The sequence below is a fragment of the Dama dama genome, chromosome 28, assembly GCF_033118175.1.
Source record: "Dama dama isolate Ldn47 chromosome 28, ASM3311817v1, whole genome shotgun sequence".
NCBI classification, from domain to species: Eukaryota; Metazoa; Chordata; class Mammalia; order Artiodactyla; family Cervidae; genus Dama; species Dama dama.
In genome coordinates this window covers 10,218,796-10,240,356 of record NC_083708.1, presented here as the reverse complement: position 1 = coordinate 10,240,356, position 21,561 = coordinate 10,218,796, and the positions used below count along the sequence as shown (strand labels likewise).

The 21,561-nt window shown below is 41.2% G+C and overlaps 1 protein-coding gene across 1 annotated transcript in view; it reads right to left on the bottom strand.

The window, feature by feature from the left end:
* Window positions 1-21,307, bottom strand: part of SDHAF4 (succinate dehydrogenase complex assembly factor 4) — a 33,841-nt gene extending 12,534 nt beyond the window's left edge. Inside the window, exons 1-4 of the mRNA XM_061131527.1 lie at window positions 21,159-21,307; window positions 20,960-21,072; window positions 20,542-20,847; window positions 1,692-1,856 (exon numbers count right to left, since the gene is read on the bottom strand). Coding sequence (XP_060987510.1) covers window positions 1,692-1,856; window positions 20,542-20,847; window positions 20,960-21,072; window positions 21,159-21,307 — 733 coding nt within the window. The remainder of the gene's footprint in view (window positions 1-1,691; window positions 1,857-20,541; window positions 20,848-20,959; window positions 21,073-21,158) is intronic.
* Window positions 21,308-21,561: the final 254 nt, after the last annotated feature.

Sequence of the window (21,561 nt, the reverse complement as noted above, 5' to 3'; positions counted from 1 at the left end):
TTCTGTAGGTTATTTTTTTCACTTTCTTGATAATGTTCTTGGATAAACAACATTTCTTAATTTTGATGGTGTCTTATTCATGTATTTTTATGTTTGCTGGTTGGGCTTTTGGTGTCACATGCACGAAATCATTGTCAAATCCAAGGGCATAAAGATTTTCTCCAATTTTCTTCTAAGAGTTTTACAGTTTTGCCTCTTAAGTTTAGGTCTTTGATATACTTACAGTTAGTTTTTGAATATGGTATAAGGTAAGGGGTCCAATTTCATTCTTTTGCATGTGAATATCCAGTTTTCAAAGCACCACTTGTTGAAAAGACTGTTCTTTTCCCCACTGAATGGTCTCGGCATGCTTGTCAAGAATTACTTAAGCATATATGTGAGGGTCTATTTTTGAGACTGCTGCTTTTGTGTGAGACACTATAAGGAAATCTTTCCTCTCAGATTTTTGTGCTTAGCTAAAACCTTCAAAGGAACATTTTACCTCCAGATTATAACAACTTTTAGAAGTCTCCATCATCTTGGCTGGTTGATCTGCTTATTAGACTGGGCTTGGTACAGTGACATAACTGAAATATTTCACGAGTGAGCAAAATCCCAAAGTTTTATGTTCTAGAAAGAATTCCAGACACAGGTCCCTGTATCCTCTATTGGTATATTCTCACCTAGGATGCTTCACTATATAGATGGGTTACCTCTCATGAAACTGGAAAAATCACACAAGCAGGGCAACCTTGCCAAAGTTAAAAAGTGGCATGTTTACATTTATGCTGTATGAGATACTACTTTTTGAATAGCTAATATTTGCACATTTTCCACAATTCAAAGGTACAGAAGGGTACAGCATGAAAACAAAGCAGTACTTTAAAAAAAACCAGAGCTTTAACACATGAGCCAAAATTTGTACATACTGAATACAAAATAATGTTTGGTCTATCATCCTTCCTCTCCAGAAAAACTCTCTATTCTCCAAACTTCCCCTTCTTTCCCCAAATCACATGGTCACAGTGAGAACAATCTCTTTCACTTGTGACCCAGGACCCTGGCCACTGGCTGACTTAGCTGTGGACGCCAGATCCAAGCTGGGCCAGTGAGTTTTCTTCTTAAGAAATTTGAAACTAAGACTAAGAAACTGTATTCTCAGTTTAGTTAGTCTCTTGAACTGAGTAGCTGCTAGGAGCAGTTACTTTCTGCCCAGTGGACTCAGAAGGGAGTATGGAGACAGAAAACAGTTCAGTGTCAGCCAGAGACAAGAGAAGAAGGGAAACTATCTGGTTTCCACAGTGCTTAGTCCTGAGGTCCATCTTCCTCCAATGGCCAGCAGCATCACTGCCCTAGAGAGCCTAACCTGTTCCCTGCACCTTACTAACAACACACCCTACCTTCTGTTTAGGCTGTTTAAGTAGGTTTCCATTATTTGCATCAAAGTAGGTCTTAATTCATATATTTTTTCATGTCAATAATGGAATCAAATACATGAACAAATATAATCAATCACTGCCAAGGGGCTATAAATCTCTTTTTAAAACCCATACATATTGATGGTCAATACAGCAATTTTATTCATTGTTGAAATATTCTTTATTACTGTTAATGAAGAACTATAAACAATAATATGCATCTTTAATTTTTTTCTCAGTAACAGAAACACTTTGAGACCTCAGACATTAAGAGAGGAGTTTAAGTATACTCACTTGTCAGGGGTTCCTTCTCTAAATTGGAATCTTCTGGCGCATCAAAACGACCTTCTGGTAACTTTGGCTTCTTAAGAGGTTGTTTGCTAGGTTCAGGTTTTCCTCCTTGAGAACTCATTTTCCTCAAAGAATTACACAGAAGGGGTGATCCTGGCAGAGTGAAAACTGAAAAAAACAGAAGCTGTTCATTTATTCTACTCCAAAATTTAATATTTTTACTTACTTGTTTTAACCTTATACATTCACATTTATCAAAATTTTAAGTACAAAAGGAAATATAGTGACAATTCTTCCTTTTGCCCCTTTCAGACAGCCAGTTCCCTTCTTTGGTGGCAACCAATGCTATCAGTTTGAAAAGAAGAGCTTTGAAATAAGTTAATCAATATCAAAATTGTAAAAACATATATAATGATTCTTATTTGAAACAATGCCCAAATACCAGGAATCAGGTCACTAACAGTAACTAAGTAGTAGGAACTTTTAAATGATAATACTTAGTATTTAAATTTCAAGATGTCACAAGGAATTGTATTTAGGACTCTTAAATTCTAATAATGGTCCTCTTTTTCTGTCAATTAAACGTTTTCAAATGTACCGGGCACCTGTTGTTGCTGGTGTTTTAGTCATTAAGTCATGTCCGACTCTTTTGCGATTCATAGAGTGCAGTCTGCCAGGCTCCTCTGCCCATGGGATTCTCCATGTAAGAATACTGGAGTGGGTTGCCATTTCCTTCTCCAGGGGTTCTTCCCAACTCAGGGATCGAAATGATGTCTCTTGTACTGGCAGGTAGATTGTTTACCACTGCGCAACCAGGAAAGCCCACTGGGCACCTGCAATGTATAAATGTGATCACTTTCTATGTTATAATGAGAAAGGAAAATTTACAGAATATTCATTAGAAGGACTGATGCTGAAGCTGAAGGTCCAATACTTTGATCACCTGAAGGGAGGAACTGACTCATTGGAAAAGACCCTGATGCTGGGAAAGATCGAGGGTGGGGGAGAGTTGGGGACGACAGAGGATGAGATGGTTGGATGGCATCGCCGACTCAATGAACATGAGTTTGAGTAAGCTCCGGAAGCTGGTGATGGACAGGGAGGCCTGGGGTGCTGCGGTTCATGGGGTTGCAAAGAGATGGACACGACTGAGCGACTGAACCACAACAACAAAAGTTTTCAGTATTATGAAAGTTATCCAACCCTTATTGAGATAATGTTCAATAAGGGCAAAACCACTCTGAAAAACCACCTCTGGGATGGGGGGTTTCAAGTCTGTGAAGGAATGGCTTTAGAGACAGAGGTGGGTACTAGTTCAAGTCACACCACTGTGGCAGCACTTTAACGGCCCTGACGTAGGGTGAGAACCTAATATCCAGAATCTTTGGGTGGGTTAGGTCAGATGGTGGAAGAGAATTAGGTAGCAGATGGAACTGAGGTTGCTAATCAGATGACCCTGATCTAGGGAGACTGTCCTGAACGATCTGAGTGGGTTTACTTTAATCACAAGGGTCCTTAAATGGGGAAGAGAGAATTAGAAGAGAGAACCAGACAGGGGGCAGTGTGAGACAAACTTGATGATGTTGCTGACTCCAACGATGGAGGAAAGGGCCACCAAGATAAGGAAACTGGGCAGCCTCTGTGAGTTGGAAGAGGGAGGAAATAGATTCTCCCCAGGAACCTCCAGAAGAAACACAACCCTAACACCTTGGTTTCCACACAGAGAGGCCCATTTCACATTTCTCACCTCCAGAACTATAAGGGTTTTTAAGCCACTGAGTGTGTGGTATTTCATTATACCAGCAATAGGAAACTAAAATAACTGCTTACTAGTTGCTTGATCCTTGTTGAGTTATTTTCCCTTTTAAAATCCATTTCTTCCACCTCTAAATTGAAGATAATAGTACCTAACTGATGAGATGACTAAATAGGGCAATTCATTCAAAGCACCTAGCATAGTGACAAATTGTATCTATTATTATTATAGAATTATCTGGAAGCTCCTGGTAGTATTACATATAATTAGAATTTTCTTTCATTACACATATTTTATTCATTTTCTAACAAGCACTACATCATCCTACCCCTGCTTTAAAAAATTACACACACACACACACACACAAATATACACACATACAAGTATTTGAATGTATGTATGTCTCTGTGTGTGTATACATATATACCTTCCACAGCCAATTTGGAATTTACATGACTTGTTTGCAAGATTATAAAAAGTTAACATCACAAACTACATTAACAATTTCAAGATAATACGTTCTGCATATCCACTGCACAGATCTCAGTGACTGACAACATGGCTGACTCTCTGAATGACCAACTGTAATGCAAATTAGTCTTCTTCCTCAATGAAAGGGCCCATAAAATTCAACAATTAAGAAAATAAATATAGTGAGAATAAGATGGTGGAGGAATAGGTGGACGTGGAATACATCTCTCTCCGTGGATACATCAGGAATACACCTTCAGACACAGAAGTGCATCAGTCCTTCCAATGAGTATTCAGGGAATATTTGATGTTTGATGAATGAATGTTTGATCTTCCTGCAGGCCAAGGAACTTTCAAGAGTCCTCCAGCACCACGATTTGCAAGCACTAATTCTTTGGAGCTCAGTCTTTATGGTTCAACTCTCACATCCATACATGACTACCGAAAAACCATAACTTTGACTATACACACCTTTGTTGGCAAAGTGACGTCCCCACTTTTTAATATGCTGTCCACGTTTGTCATAGTTTTTCTTCCAAGGAGTAAGTGCCTTTTAATTTTATGCCTGCAGTCACCATCTGCAGTGATCTTGGAACCCAAGAAAATAAAATCTGTCACTGTTTCCAATTTTCTTCATCTATTTGCTATGAAATAATGGGACTGGATGCCATGATCTTATTTTTTTGAATGTTGAGTTTTAAGCCAGCTTTTTCACTCTCCTCTTTCACCCTTATCAAGAGGCTCTTTAGTTTCTCTTCACCCTCTGCCATTAGAATGGTATTATCTGCATATCTGAAGTTGGTTACATTTCTCCCGGCAACCCTGATTCCAGCTTATGACTTACTATTCAATCCAGCATTTTGCATGATGTAATCGGCACATAAGTTAAATAAACAAAGTGACAATATACAGCCTTGACGTACTTCATTCCTGATTTTGAACTAGTCCATTGTTCCATGTCCGGTTCTAACTATTGCTTCTTTACCTGCATATTCCTCTCTGAGGATACAGTTAAGATGGTCTGGCAGTACTCAGCTGAGTCAAGTTGCTCAGTCTTGTCTGACTCTTTGCGACCCTATGGACTGCAACACGCCAAGCCTCCATGTCTATCACCAACTCCTGGAGTTTACTCAGACTTATGTTCATTGAGTGATGCCATCCAACCACCTCATCCTCTGTTATCCCCTTCTCCTCCTGCCTTCAGTCTTTCCCAGCATCAGGGTCTTTTCGAATGAATCAGCTCTTTGCATCAGGTGGCCAAAATACTGGAGTTTCAGCTTCAGCATCAGTCCTTCTAATGAATATTAAGGACTGATTTCCTTTAGAATGGACTGATTGGATCTCCTTATAGTCCAAGGGATTCTCAAGAGTCTTCTCCAACAACACAGTTCAAAAGCATCAATTCTTTGGTGCTCAGTTTTCTTTTCTTTTTTCTTTCTCACTTTTTTTTTTCATTTATTTTTATTAGTTTGAGGCTAATTACTTCAGAACATTTCAGTGGGTTTTGTCATACATTGACATGAATCAGCCATGGAGTTACATGTATTCCCCATCACGATCCCCCCTCCCACCTCCCTCTCCACCCGATTCCTCTCGGTCTTCTCAGTGCACAAGGCCCGAGCACTTGTCTCATGCATCCCACCTGGGTCAGTTTTCTTTATAGTCCAACTCTCACATCCATACATGACCACTGGAAAAACCATAGCCTTGACTAGACAGACCTTTGTTGGCAAAGTACTGTCTCCGCTTTTTAAAATGCTGTCTGGATTGGTCATAACTTTTCTTTCAAGGAGTAAGTGTCTTTTAATTTCATGGCTGCAGTCACGATATGCAGTGATTTTGGAGCCCCCCAAAATAAAGTCTGCCACTGTTTCCCCATCTATTTGCCATGAAGTGATGGGATTGGATGCCATGATCTTAGTTTTCTGAATGTTGAGCTTTAAGCCAACTTTTTCACTCTCTCCTCTTTCACTTTCAACAAGAGGCTCTTTAGTTCTTCACTTTTGCCATAAGGGTGGTGTCGTCTGCATATCTGAGGTTATTTGATATTTCTCCCGGCAATCTTGATTCCAACTTTTGTTTCATCTAGCCCAGCGTTTCTCATGATGTACTCTACATATAAGTTAAATAAAAAGGCTGACAATATACAGCTCTGAGGTACTCCTTTTTCTATTTTGAACCAGTCTGTTCTTCTAGGTCCAGTTTTAACTGTTGCTGCCTGACCTGCATACAGATTTCTCAAGAGGCAGGTCAGGTGGTCTGGTATTCCCATCTCTTTCAGAATTTTCCACAGTTTGTGGTGATCCACACAGTCAAAGGCACGGCATAGTCAATAAAGCAGAAGTGTTTTGGAACTCTCTTGCTTTTTTGATGATCCAACAGATGTTGGCAATTCGATCTCTGGTTCCTCTGCCTTTTCTAAAACCAGCTTGAACATCTGGAAGTTCATGATTCACATATTGCTGAAACCTGGCTTGGAGAATTCTGAGCATTACTTTACTAGCATGAGTGCAATTGTGCAGTAGTTTGAACATTCTTTGGCATTGCCTTTCTTTGGAGTGGAATGAAAACTGACCTTTTTGAGACTGCATCCAAGTACTGTGTTTCGGACTCTTTTGTTGACCATGATGGCTACTCCACTTCTTCTAAGGGATTCCTGCCCACAGTAGTAGACATAAATTAACTCAGGTCATCTGAGTTAAATTCACCCATTCCAGTCCATTTTAGTTCGGTGATTCCTAGAATGTCGATGTTCACTCTCACCATCTCGTTTGACCACTTCCAATTTCCCTTGATTCATGGACCTAACATTCCAGGTTCCTATGCAATATTGCTCTTTACAGCATCAGACCTTGCTTCTATCACCAGTCACATCCACAACTGGGTATTGTTTTTGCTTTGGCTCTGTCTCTTCATTCTTTCTGGAGTTACTTCTCCACTGATCTCTAGTAGCATACTGGGCAGCTACCAACCTGGGGAGTTCAACTTTCAGTGTCCTATCTTTTTGCCTTTTCATACTGTTCATGGGGTTCTCAAGGCAGGAACACTGAAGTGGTTTGACATTCCCTTGTTCAGTGGACCACATTTTGTCAGAATTCTCCACCATGACCCGTCTGTCTTGGGTGGCCCTACACAGCATGACTCATAGTTTCATTGAGTTAGACAAGGCTGTGGTCCACATGATTAGATTGATTAGTTTCCTGTGACTGTGGTTTTCAGCCTGGCAGTACTATCTCTTTAAGAACTACCCACAGTTTGTTGTGATCCACAGTCGTAGGCTTTAGTGTAGTCAATGAAGCAGAAGTAGATGTTTTTCTGGAACTCCCTTGCTTTCTCCATGATTGAACTAATGGTGGCAATTTGATCTGTGGTTCCTCTGCTTCTTCAAAACCCAGCTTATACATCTGGAAGTTCTTGGTTCTGCTGAAGCCTAACTTGAAGGATTTTTGAGCATTACCTTGCTAGCATGTGAAATCAGTGCAATTGTGTGGTAGTTTGAGCATTCTTTGGCGTTGCCCTTCTTTGGGATTGGAATGAAAACTGACCTTTTCCAGTCCCGTGGCTACTGCTGAGTTTTCCAAATTTGCTGGCATATTTAGTGCAGCACATTTAGAGCATCATCTTTTAGGATTTGAAATAGCTCAGCTGGAATTGTGTCACCTCCATTAGCTTGTTTGTAGTGATGCTTCTTAAGGCCCACTTGAATTCACACTCCAGAATGCCTGGCTCTAGGTGAGTGACTCTATCATATGGTTATCTGGGTCACTAATATCTTTCTTATATAGTTCTTCTGTGTATTCTTTCCATCACTTCTTAATCTCTTCTGCTTCTATTATTAATAGTTCTTTACCATTTATCAGTTCCATCCATGCAAGAAATGTTCCCTTGGTATCTCTAATTTTCCTGAATAGATCTCTAGTCTTTCCCATTCTATGGTTTTCCTCTATTTCTCTACATTATTCATTGAAGAATGCCTTCTTATCTCTCCTTGCTATTCTCTGGAATTGTGCATTCAGTTGGATGTATCTTTCTCTTTCTCCCTTGCCTTTTGCTTCTCCTTTCCAAGCTATTTGTAAAGCCTCCTCAGACAACCAGTTTGCCTTCCTGAATTTCTTTTTCTTGGGATGGTTTTGTTCACTGCCTCCAGTACAATGTTACTAACCTCTTTCCATAGTTCTTAAGGCACTGGGTCTACCTCAAGATCTAATCTCTTGAGCCTATTGTCACCTCCATTGTATAAGCAGAAGGGATTTTATTTAGGTCACCTGAATGGTCTAGTGGTTTTCCCTACTTTCTTCAACTGAAGCCTAAATTTTACAATAAGGTGGGAAAGGAAATGGCAACCCACTCCAATATTCCTGCCTGGAGAATTCCATGGACAGAAGAGCTTGGGGTACTACAGTCCACGGGGTCACAAAGACTTGGACACAACTGAGTGACTTAAAACACTCTGCAATAAGGAGCTCATGATCTGAACCACAGTCAGCTCCAGGTCTTGTTTTTGGTGAGTGTATCGTATGTTTCAAATTTTCTAGAAGTTCCTAAGTATTTATGCGAAATAAAAATGGCACAAAATCCCTGGCTATCAAGTATAACATAAACAAAACCTGAAGCTAAAATTTTGCTTCTTAAATGATGCAGATATGACAGTAAATAATAAAAGTAATATTATGCATTAGGTGCCAATGTGCCAGGCACTGTGTTAGGAGCTGGAAAAAATGTCAACTTATTTGTATAATTGCGATTTATAATAATTCTGTTTAGTATGAACATGATCATTTTCTGGAAAAGGGACACTGGGAAGATGTGTAAAGACTGCTCAGTGTGTCCAGCAGCCAAGCTGCATTCCCCTTTCCACTGAGCTCAAGAACACCCACTCCCACCGTCTGTGATCAAGTTGAGCAACAGGCCACTCACTTAGGGATCACATATCCCAGCCTTCCCTGCAGCCAAGCAGCCACATGTCCAAGTTGTGGCCAGTGGGCTGGGTTAGGAATATCATGTGCAAAATATTCAGCTCAGTTTAGTTGCTCAGTCGTGTCCGACTATTTGTGACCCCATGAATCGCAGCACGCCAGGCCTCCTGGTCCATCACCAACACCCAGAGTCTGCTCAAACTCATGTCCATCGAGTCGGTGATGCCATCCAGCCATCTCATCCTCTGTCGTCCCCTTCTCCTCCTGCCCCCAGTCCCTCCCAGCATCAGGGTCTTTTCCAACGAGTCAACTATCCGAATGAGGTGGCCAAAGTATTGGAGTTTCAGCTTCAGCATCAGTCCTTCCAATGAACACCCAGGACTGATCTCCTTCAGGATGGACTGGTTGGATCTCCTTGCAGTCCAAGGGACTCTCAAGAGTCTTCTCCAACACCACAGTTCAAAAACATCAATTTTTTGGCACTCAGCTTTCTTCACAGTCCAACTCTCAGATCCATACATGACTACTGGAAAAACCATAGCTTTGACTAGAGGGACCTTTGTTGACAAATTAATGTCTCTGCTTTTTAATATGCTGTCTATAAGAAATGTCAAACTCTTTAATAATAAACAAATAACCCTTTTCTAAAGCTAGCTTGAACATCTGGAAGTTCACGGTTCACGTATTGCTGAAGCCTGGCTTGGAGAATTTTGAGCATTACTTTACTAACGTGTGAGATGAGTGCAATTGTATGGGAGTTTGAGCATTCTTTGGGATTGCCTTTCTTAGGAATTGGAATGAAAACTGACCTTTTCCAGTTCTGTGGCCACTGCTGAGTTTTCCAAATTTGCTGGCATATTGAGTGCAGCACTTTCACAGCATCATCTTTCAGGATTTGAAATAGCTCAACTGGAATTCCATCACATCCACTAGCTTTCTTCGTAGTGATGCTTCCTAAGGCCCACTTGACTTCACATTCCAGGATGTCTGGCTCTAGGTGAGTGATCACACCACTGTGATTATCTGGGTCGTGAAGATCTTTTTTGTACAGTTCTTCTGTGTATTCTTGCCACCTCTTCTTAATATCTTCTGCTTCTGTCAGGTCCATACCATTTCTGTCCTTTATCGAACCCATTTTTGTGTGAAATGTTCCCTTGGTATCTCTCATGTTCTTGAAGAGATCTCTAGTCTTTCCCATTCTGTTGTTTTCCTCTATTTCTTTGCACTGATCACTGAGGAAGGCTTTCTTATCTCTCCTGGCTATTCTTTGGAACTCTGCATGCAAATGGGAATATCTTTCCTTTTCTCCTTTGCTTTTCGCTTCTCTTCGTTTCACAGCTATTTGTAAGGCCTCCTCAGACAACCATTTTGCCTTTTTGCATTTCTTTTCCATGGGGATGGTCTTGATCCCTGTCTCCTGTACAATGTCACAAACCTCTGTCCATAGTTCATTAGGCTGTCTATCAGATCTAGTCCCTTAAATCGATTTCTCACTTCTACTGTATAGTCATACCTGAATGGTCTAGTGGTTATCCCTACCTTCTTCATTTTAAGTCTGAATTTGGCAATAAGGAGTTCATGATCTGAGCCACAGTCAGCTCTCTCTCTTGTTTTTGCTGACTGTATAGAGCTTCTCCATCTTTGGCTGCAAAGAATATAATCAATCTGATTTCAGTGTTGACCATCTGGTGATGTCCATGTGTAGAGTCTTCTCTTGTGTTGTTGGAAGAGGGTGTTTGCTATGACCAGTGAGTTCTCTTGGCAGAACTCTACTAGCCTTTGCCCTGCTTCATTCTGTACTCCAAGGCCAAATTTGCCTGTTACTCCAGGTGTTTCTTGACTTCCTACTTTTGCAAAATATTTCTCTTATTTTTGCACAGTACATGATTAGACAGGACACTGGCCTCCTTTACAGAAATGAGGACATTCACCATAAAGCTCACATTTTCTTTTTCAAGGGATGCTTTGGCCTTATCCAAAGCCTATTTACAATTGTGTCTATAAGAACATTACAGGCAAGAAGATGACTTTCTAAGAGAACTAATAAAAGGAAAAGGAAAAAGAATAAACTGCCACTAAAAAATAACTTTCAAAACTTCTGTTCTAGCAATTTGATAGAGATGCCAAAACCGTATAGCCAAAATCATCCAAAAAGGTAAAAAAAAAAAAAAAAAATATATATATATATATATATACACACACACACACACAAAACATTTCTAACTCAGAGAAAGAAATGTTAAGAAAGGAAACAATGATAAGAGTATCAAAGCATTCCTGTAAGATAAACAGTTAAGCTGGTATATAACCTGTGTCTTTCTCCCCTAGAGTTTAGTGTACGGAGGTCTTAGGACAGGAGCTAGAGCACAGTCTTTTGATCCCAAGCAAAACAAAAAGCCTACTAGAGGCCAGAACCCAGGAAGGCTCATGCACTGAGAAAAGACAATGATTCGGAAAATTTTTAAACGTGAATATAACTACCTGGGGAAGATCTTACTAAAATGCAGATTCTTAGTAGATTTGGTGTGCATTTTTACACGTGTGATTATGCATTTTAACAAGTTCCAAGGTGATGCTCCCATTGCTGGTCCAAAGAGCAAGGGATTAGAAAACAAACTCTAGTTAATGAACACCTTTGTTCTGTGTAAAGATGTTAAAAAGGAAGGCCCTCTTGATATTTTAAAGCACTGGTTGAGCATATCTGTGTTTATGTCAGGTTACAAACTATGTGCAAGGTTCAAAGACCCTCAGAGGAGCATCTTTATACAACATGGATTAGTCTGAGGCTGAAGTGCTTTCAGACACATGGCAGAAGCAAATCCTCTGAGGACAAATAGTTTTTCAACTCACGTCTTACGGAAGTCTCAAAGAGGGAATACAATAAAACATTCAAGGAAACAAGCTATTATATGCAGTATCAACAAACAATGGAGCTAGGACCATAAAGATCTGTACACTGAAATAAAAATTAAAATAACTAATATGTTTAAGGAAATAAAAATGGAGCCAAAGAGAAAAATGAGTAAGAGACTGTGAAAATTCACTAGGCCAATATTTAAAAAAAGGAAACCCCAAAAACAAACACCCCCCAAAACCACAAATTTAAATTTAAAGCTCAATAAAAGGCCTAAATAGCAGAATAGATACAGCTGAAAAGAGTTTGTGGCGCAGAATAAAGTTCTGAAGAAATTATACAGAAAAAAGCATAGCAACAAGGAAATAAAAATAATAAAAGTGATGTTAAAATATTTGGAGGATAAAATGAGGGCTAACAAATGTTTGTTTAATCATAGTTCCAGAAGGAGATAATGAAAAGACCAGGATACGTCCAACAGACAGGAATCTTCAGATGTAGGAAACACAGAGAGCTGCAAGTAAAAAAAAAATTAAATAAGAAAAACACATCTAGACACAAAGTACAATGAAGAAGCCAACATTCTTCTTCTTTTTTAGGAAGATCTAAAAAGTAGCTAGGTAAAGGAGAGATTACTAATGAAGGAACAAACATTAGACAGAGGACCTCCCAACAGCTATAAAGAAAGCCAGAAGAGAGAGTGCTGTGAGACAATGATACATTTATTGAAACTACTTTGCAAGAATGAGAGAAATAAACCATATTTTCAGATTAAAAATAAAATACATGTTTAAAAAAAAAAGCACTGAGAAACTTTATCACAAGACTATCACCAAAGGGAACTTCTAAACAATGTACTGTAAGAAACTGAATCAAGAAGTGTGAGATAAAAAGAGAAAAACAGAAGTTTTAAACATTACATAAAAATGTAATATGTTGATTTGTGTTACTACACAATTCCACCCTAACATATACACAAGAAAACATACACTCACACACACACAACTCTAAAAGGCTGAACAACAGAGTAGGAGGGTGAATGAATTCAAAGCATTTCTAAGTTTTGCACTGTTTAGGAGGAACATGAAGATATTAATTAACTTCAACTTCCTCAAGCATGCATTCAGATTTCAAGAGTAACCAATAAAAAGCAATGTGTATCTTCAAAATCACAGAGGAAAAAAAATGAAAGAAGAAAACATTTAATTGAAAGTATGACAAATAGAAGGTACAGAAAATGAGATGGCAGAAATGTCAATTTTATCAGTAAATATACAGCATTGACTATGCCAAAGCCTTTGACTGTGTGGATCACAATAAACTGTGGAAAATTCTGAAAGAGATGGGAATACCAGACCACCTGACCTGCCTCTTGAGAAACCTGCCTCCAGGTCAGGAAGCAACAGTTAGAACTGGACATGGAACAACAGACTGGTTCCAAATAGGAAAAGGAGTACATCAAGGCTGTATATTGTCACCCTGCTTATTTAACTTATATGCAGAGCACATCATGAGAAATGCTGGGCTGGAGGAAGCATAAGCTGGAATCAAGACTGCCGGGAGAAATATCAATAACCTCCGATATGCAGATGACACCACCCTTATGGCAGAAAGTGAAGAATTAAAGAGCCTCTTGATGAAAGTGAAAGAGGAGAGTGAAAAAGTTGGCTTTAAGCTCAACATTCAGAAAACTAAGATCATGGCATCTGGTCCCATCACTTCATGGCAAATAGAGGGGGAACCAGTGGAAACAGTGTCAGACTTAATTTTTCTGGGCTCCAAAATCACTGCAGATGGTGACTGCAGCCGTGAAATTAAAAGATGCTTACTCCTTGGGAGGAAAGTTATGACCAACCTAGATAGCATATTAAAAAGCAGAGACATTACTTTGTCAACAAAAGTCCGTCTAGTCAAGGCTATGGTTTTTCCAGTGGTCATGTATGGATGTAAGAGTTGGACTATAAAGAAAGCTGAGTGCCAAAGAACTGATGCTTTTGAACTGTGGTGTTGGAGAAAACTCTTGAGTCCCTTGGACTGCAAGGAGATCCAACCAGTCCAACCTAAAGAAGATCAGTCCTGGGTGTTCATTGGAAGGACTGATGCTGAAGCTGAAACTCCAATACTTTGGCCACCTGATCCAGAGAGCTGACTCACTGGAAAAGACCCTGATGCTGGGAGCGACTGGGGGCAGGAGGAGAAGGGGACGACAGAGGATGAGATGGTTGGATGGCATCACCAACTCGATGGACATAGGTTTGAGTAAACTCCGGGAGTTGGTGATGGACAGGGAGGCCTGGTGTGCTGTGGTTCATGGGATCGCAAAGAGTCGGACATGACTGAGCGACTGAACTGAACTGGAGTCCCTGATAAACAAAAGAGTTCCAGTCTGAGAGTGTTTGTAAGTCCTACTTGTTCATAAGTCTGACAGAGATCAGCTGGTAAAGAATCCACCTGCAATGCAGGAGCCTCCAGTTCGATTCCTGGATTTGGAAGATCCCCTGGAGAAGGGATAGGCTACCCACTCCAGTATTCTTGGGCCTCCCTGGTGGTGCAGATGGTAAAGAATCCACCCACAGTGTGGGAGACCTGGGTTCAATCCCTGGGTTGGGAAGATCTGGAGGAGGGCATGGCAACCCACTCCAGTATTCTTGCCTGAGGAATCCCCATGGACAGAGGAGCCTGGTGGGCTACAGTCCATGAGGTTGCAAAGAGCTGGACGCAACTGACATGACTGAGTGACTAAGCACAACATACAGTAAGTCCCCTACATACCAAAGTTCCAGTCCAAGAGCGTTTGTTAAGTCCTACTTGTTTTGTAAGTCCAACAGAGTTAGTCTTCCCCTGTTAAAGGTAGCTCAATTGGTAAAAAATCCACCTGTAATGCAGGAGACCCTGGTTTGATTCCTGGGTCGGGAAGATCCCCTGGAAAAGAGATAGGCTACCCACTCCAGTATTCCTGGGCTTCCTCCGTGGCCCAGCTGGTAAAGAATCCACCTGCAATGCAGGAGACCTGGGTTCAATCCTTGGATTAAGAAGATCCCCTGGAGAAGAGAAAGGCCACCCACTCCAGTATTCTGGCCTGGAGAATTCCATGGACTGTATAGCCCATGGGGTGGGTCGCAAAGAGTCGGCCATGACTGAGCAACTTTCACTTTTCACCCAAGTATCACAGTGGGCTATGTAGTACTGTACTATAAGTTTATAAAACTTCTCACAAAAATAATACATAAAAAAAAAAAACACAAAAATAAAGAAACCATTTTTAATCTTATGGTACAGTACCTTGAAAAATACAGTATGACAGCTCAACAACTGCCATACAAGGGCTGGCATCACGTGAACATGCAAGAGTTACTGCCTGGAGGAAGGAGAGGAGGTGGAAGATGGTAGAGCTGAAGAATCATCAGCAATAGATGCAGGGCAAGCTGCAATTTCAATCTCACCCTACACTGACGGAACACATGCTCACATCTTTGAAAGTTCACAACCTGAAGATTTAGATGTAGGTGACTTACAGTGACTGCAAATAGATTGAGTTCTCCAGTTAAAAGATATATACTATCAGACTTCAAAATAAAAACTCACCAAAATCTAGTCTTATGCTGTTTATATATAAGAGAATTATCATGGTTCCAGTGTTACCTGTTGGATATTCTAGGCAAGAATACTGGTGTGGGTTGCCATGCCCTTCTCCAAGAGATCTTCCCAACCCAGGAATCAAACTTGAGTCTCTGAAGTCTCCTGCACTGCAGGCGACTTTATTCCTGGTAGAATAAAGACTTAAATACAAAAAAGCCAAACTATAGACCTTTAAAGAGAAAATATACGCGAATATCTAAGATTTCAATCTTAAAGAAACAGACGAAAAGACTCTTAAATTCCTTGTAAGAGGCTAGAATAACTTTAATTTCAAAACTAGAAAAGGAAATTACAAGAGAGGAAAACTATGGGGCAGTTTTTAAACAAAATATCAGCATACCACACCCAATATTATGATAACATAACCATTCTGATACATCTGAATATTTTCTAGGAATCAAAGAGTAAATCAGCACTAGAAAAACCTGTAATTCACCAACCCACCATATTAAACAAGAAAAATGAATTAAAAATAAGATGAAGAAAAATGAATTTTTCAAGATTTCTTCTTAAAAACAAGATTTTTGTCTTAAAAAAACAGATAACTACATAAACAAACAAACAAAACCCCAATCCTTCTAGAAATGGCAAGGAACTTCATTAACCTAATGAAGGGCACATCTACAGCTAATACTGCATGATGAAATATGAACACATTCCCTTTATAATTATGAACAAGTATGCCTACCATCACTTCTAGTCAACACTGTACTGAAAAACTTGACCAAGAACAGAAAAACAAGAGAAAATAAAAAATATGTAAAGACTAGAAAAGGAGAAATAGATTTTCATTATTTGCAAGCAATATTTGTGTCTACCCAACACCACCCCCACCAAAATTTGCAAATAAATTATTGAAATTAATAAAGTAATATACCCAGGTTACCAGATACAAAATCAATAAACAAGTCAACTGTGTTTCCATACATAAGCAGCAATTAGAAAATAATAATCTTAGAATATACTGAGCAGTTGTAACCAAATTCCAGCAGAAACTTTTTAAAAATAATTTTATATGGAAGCAGATATCCAAGAATAGCCAAGACACTTCTGAAAAACAACGTGAAAGGACTTACCCTACTAAATATTAAGAGTTGTTACAAAAGTATGGTTATTAAGATAGGTATTACATCACAGAAGAGACAAATAGATCAATGAAACTGAAAAGAGAGCCAAGATATAAACCCAGGTGCCCAGGTGTCCATGCATATGTAAGATAGCTGCATTTCATCGGGGGGTGAGGGGAAGTCCAACATATGGACACGGGACAACTGGTTGCTGACCTGGGAAAAAAGTGAAATCAGTTTCCTGCCTCACGCCATGCATGAAAATAAATTCCTGGTAGAATAAAGACTTAAATATAAAAAAGCCAAACTATAGACCTTTATGGAGGAAATATAGGAGAATATCTTTAGGACCTTAGGGTTGGGAAGGCTTTCTTACAGAAAACTACAAAGCACTGGTAACAAACAAAAGGATCAAGACAAGAAGATAACATTACAAATTTGTTTACCAAAAGATACCTTTCCTTTGAAGCTCTGAAATTGTACAATCAGATACATAATTTTATTCTGTCTACTGCTGAAGATAATTTTATTTTAAATTTTATTTTTGGCTTTATTTTTATTTTGGGTCTTCTCGCTCTGTGGGCTTTTCTCTAGTCACAGCGAGTAGGGGCTACTTTCCAGTTGCGGCGCAGAGGCGCATCACTGCAGAGCCTTCTCCTGTTGCCGAGTACGGGGTGGATGGGTGTCAACAGTTGTGGCACACGGGCTCAGTGGTTGAGTCCACCGGCTCTTGGGCACAGGCTCAAAAGCTGTGGTGCACAGGCTCAGCCGCTCTACAGCATTTGGGATCTTCCTGGACCAGGGATCGAACCTGTGTCTCCTGCACTGGCAGGTGAATTCTTTACCAATGAGCCACCAGGGAAGCTCTGAAGATAGTTTTTTAAGAAAGACACCATAAGAGTGACAAAAACAGCTCACAAACCTGGCTTGTATGGCTGATATCTTAAGTGACATCTTGGGCCTACATAGTTCCTCCAGTCTTTCCGCTGACCCTACCCAGGACTGTATGGGGTAAATCACTCTCTGTTGTCAAGGGCTCAGTAGTTGATAGATACTGTTTAATAATCATTAGGATCAGGTGACCCCTAAATTGTTTACTCCCCTTAAACAAGGATGAAAACCTTAGCTGACATATTCCCAGCCGCCAGGAGACCAATTAGTTAGTTAGTTAAGTTGCTCAGTTGTGTCCGACTCTTTTCGACCCCATGGACTGTATTCCACCAGGGTCCTCCATCCATGGGATTCTCCAGGCAAGAATAATGGAGTGGGTTGCCATTTCCTTCTCCAGGGGATCTTCCCGACCCAGGGATTGAACCCGGGACTCCTGCATTGCGGGCAGACGATTTAACCTCTGAGCCACCAGGGAACTACCACTAGCCATTCATAAATCTTGACTTAGGAAGATGCACTTCTTGCTTCTATATACATACCTTCCACCTTCACATGCTGTTGTGCTGTGCTTAATCGCTCAATCGTGTCCTCCTCTTTGTGACCCCATGGACTGAAGCCCACTAGGCTCCACTGTTCATAGGGATTCTCGTCTCCAGGCAAGAATACTGGAGTGGGTTGCCATTTCCTTCTCCAGGGGATCATCCCGACCCAGAGATCAAACCCAGGTCTCCTGCACTGTGGGCGGATTCTTTACTGTCTGAGCAACCAGGGAGGCCCAGGAATGCTCAAGGGGGTAGCCTACCCCTTCTCCAGGGAAACTTCCAAACCCACGAACTGAACCAGGGCCCCCTGCACTGCAGGCGGGTTCTTTACCAGCTGAGCTACCAGGGAAGCCCACACACCTTCATACCCTAGGTTAACTATGAAACTGTCCCAGCGGTCCCTTGGCAGTGTGGAGTACAGCTGCTAGTGCTTCCTGATGGCTGCATGCCTGATCCCAGTCTGTAAGTCACCCTATGATAAACTGACCCGCTGACTGTATGAACCGCCCTGCCTCACTTTTTCAGTCTCAAGATGCCTTCTCAGTTCAGTATCCACTTGTCATTTCTGTCATCCTCAAACAGAGCTATTTGCCACACATACACAACTTAGAAAAGGCATCGTGGTCAAATATACGTAAAGAATATAGATAAGCAAGACAAACAATCCAATAAGAAAATGAAGATACATTTCACCAGAAAAATAAAAAAAAACTTTTGAAAAGATGTTTCATTTCTCTAACCAGAGAAATGCGAAATCATAATGAAATACTATTTCAACACCCTACACACAGACAAAAATTAAATTTTCTGTTGCTATCAGATGTTGGCAAGTATTTGGAGAAATAGGAACTCTGATATACTGCTGGCAGAAGTATAAATTGCCAGTAGGAATGAAAAATGCCTTTACGATTTGGCATCACATTGTAAAACTGAACAGGTCTTTACCATATAGTCCAGGAATTCAACCTCTTGTGCAAGTGCACCCACATATACACCAGATGTGTAGCAGCCAAACCTGGGGCTTCCCGAATTACACAATGTCTACTGAAAGGGGGAAAGGAAAAAAGTATCATGTGTGTGTCTTTAATTGCTAAGTCGTGTCTGACTCTCTTGTGACCCCAGGGACTGCCAGGTTCCTCTGTCCATGGGATCTCCCAGGCAAGAATACTAGAGTGGGTTGCCATTTCCTTCTCCTGGGGATTTCCCACACCCAAGGATGGAACCCACATCTCCTGCTTGGCAGGTGGATTCTTTACCACAGAGCCACTTGGGAAACCCCCTAAAGGTATGATACACTCTCACCACTTACTAATTACAACATCACATAACAATATGGATGGATTTCAAAACAATGTTGGTTGAAAAAATCAAGTAAAACAAATACAAAAGGCATGAGGTCATTTCTATAAAGTTACACAACTGCAAAACGAAGCAGCACACAGCTCGGCAATGGAAACATTCTATTTCTTAAACTGGAGAATGGGTTCATAAATGTTGGCTTTGCTTCTTCACTCATATATGTTGTGTAAGTTTTTGGTATGAAACACTTCATTGTTATGCTTTTAACCTTAGTGAAAAAGGGATGTTGAATAAACTCACAGCAAAATTTTATACAGTTATTACTTTGAGGTTTGCACAGCAAGGGGGCTTTTACTTTCCTTATTATTCATTTCCAGACCATTTACAATTTTTACAATCAGCAAGTGGTATGTCTGGGTCATGTACACATTGCTATATTCAAAATGAATAACCAAAGACTAATTGTTTAGCCAGTCGAACTGTACTTAATGTTACATGCTAGCCTGGATGGGGCCGGAGGGAGTGGTTTGAGAGAGAATGGATACATGTATATGTATGGCTGGGTCCCTTTCCTGCTCCCTTGACACTACCACAACATTGCTAATCCGCTATCCACTAACAAAAATAAAAAGTTTAAAGTCTGAAAAAAATACAAAAACAAAAAGCAGTATGTCTGGGGAGAAATGATGATAGAAATGAAAACAAGCTATATATAAATAAAAACAAACTATATATATATATGTATGTATGAAAGCAAACATCTTGGGCCCATTAGGATGCCGGCTGGAACTGTTTTCCACTTTCAATTTCTCCAGGATGTCCTAAATTAAAACTATGCTTAGAATATTCTGTGGGTTAAGGGTGTAACATATATCGAGAAAAACTGTCAACAAAAAGGGCTTTAAAAAAAAAAGTCTGTTTTTTACTGAAAGCATGCATACTTAATAGTCTCCTGGCTTCATCTAATTTTTATTAGACCTTTTTGCCTTGGCCTACTTTTCCAAAATTCAGTGCTCTCCCATATTTTGCACTGCAAGCTGCCATAAATACCGATGTAAATACCCTTACTAAACGACGGGTGCACTGCCACAGGGCCCGCTTTTCCGCACTGTGCACGCGCACTAGCGCGCGGCGCGCCCTCCAGTACCCGGAACTTCCGCCGCCCTTGGTGGCCAGTGCGGCGGCCGGCGGAAAGCAGGCGAGCGGCCGGGCGGGCCCTGTGACTGTGCCGCTCGGGTTCCACCTGAGCCCGGGAGGGAAGGACCCGCCCGCGCACGAGTCCGATGAACAGGGAGGCTCCGCGGCCCCAGAGGCCCCCGAAACGGCAGCACACCGCCGCGCCGCCGGACGCGTTTCTCTCGGGGCTTGGGCCTTCGCGACCCTGCCCGCGACCTCGGCCCCGGGCCCGGGCGCCTTACTTGCCGCTTTCCACGCTGTAGCCGGGACGCGGCCCAGCAACGAAGCGAGGCCTAACGCAGCCATGGCGTCCGCTCCCGCGGCGTCCGCAACGGCCTGCCCTGAGGTGTTAGCTGGTCGCGTTGTCCCGGCACGCCCCGCGACTGGGGCGGGGCTGCGTGCGGCCGGGGGCGGGGCCTTCGCGGGGCAGGGGCGGGGCCTGAAGGGGCGGGGCTCTCTCTGGCGCGGACCTGGCCTCTCTGCGGTCCGGAGCGGCCCTGGAAATCCGCCCTCCGGCCCTGGAAATCCGCGCTCCGGCCCTGGGCGGTCTGCAAGAAAAAGTGGAACAGCTCAGCCTTCTCTTGAAGAACAACCCAAACTACCCTTAACCCCATGTTGATGAAAACCTCAAATTGTGTCTGAAGGTGGATCCCCCCAAACGGAGGGAATGCCTTCGTTTGTTCATCTTAATCTGTTTGCTTCGCCTCAACTTGAAGGTGAAAGTCTCTTGGGAGCTCGCTGTTCCAGGCCACAAAGATTGGGCACCTGCTATTCTTTGCTCGTGCAATAGGTTTCTTTCTCTTCAGTTCTCTCTAATTTTTTACATGTCTGCTTATTCAGTGAACTCGCACCCACTTACCGGGCGGACTGGAAGATGCAGTTTGAGTGCAGCACCGAGCAGAAGGCTCTCATCTCGTCCAGCTGCAGGGAGGGAGAACTGCATCTGCGTTCCTGGTCCAGCGGCTCCAGTGACGTTAGGAGAACGTATGGCAGGGCAGGAGGCTTCATGGGACCCGTGGAGGGCTACACAGAATCACAGTGGCGTCCCTTTGAGATATATATATATATGTATATTTATATATATTATTATATTTAGTATATATTATTATATATAATATATAATATAATATATATAAAACAGTACATAATATACACATAATAATACATATAATATTAATATATAATATACATTATATAATACAATAAAATATATATTTATTATTATATATATTATTTTTTTTAAGCAAAGTTTTTGTCTTGCT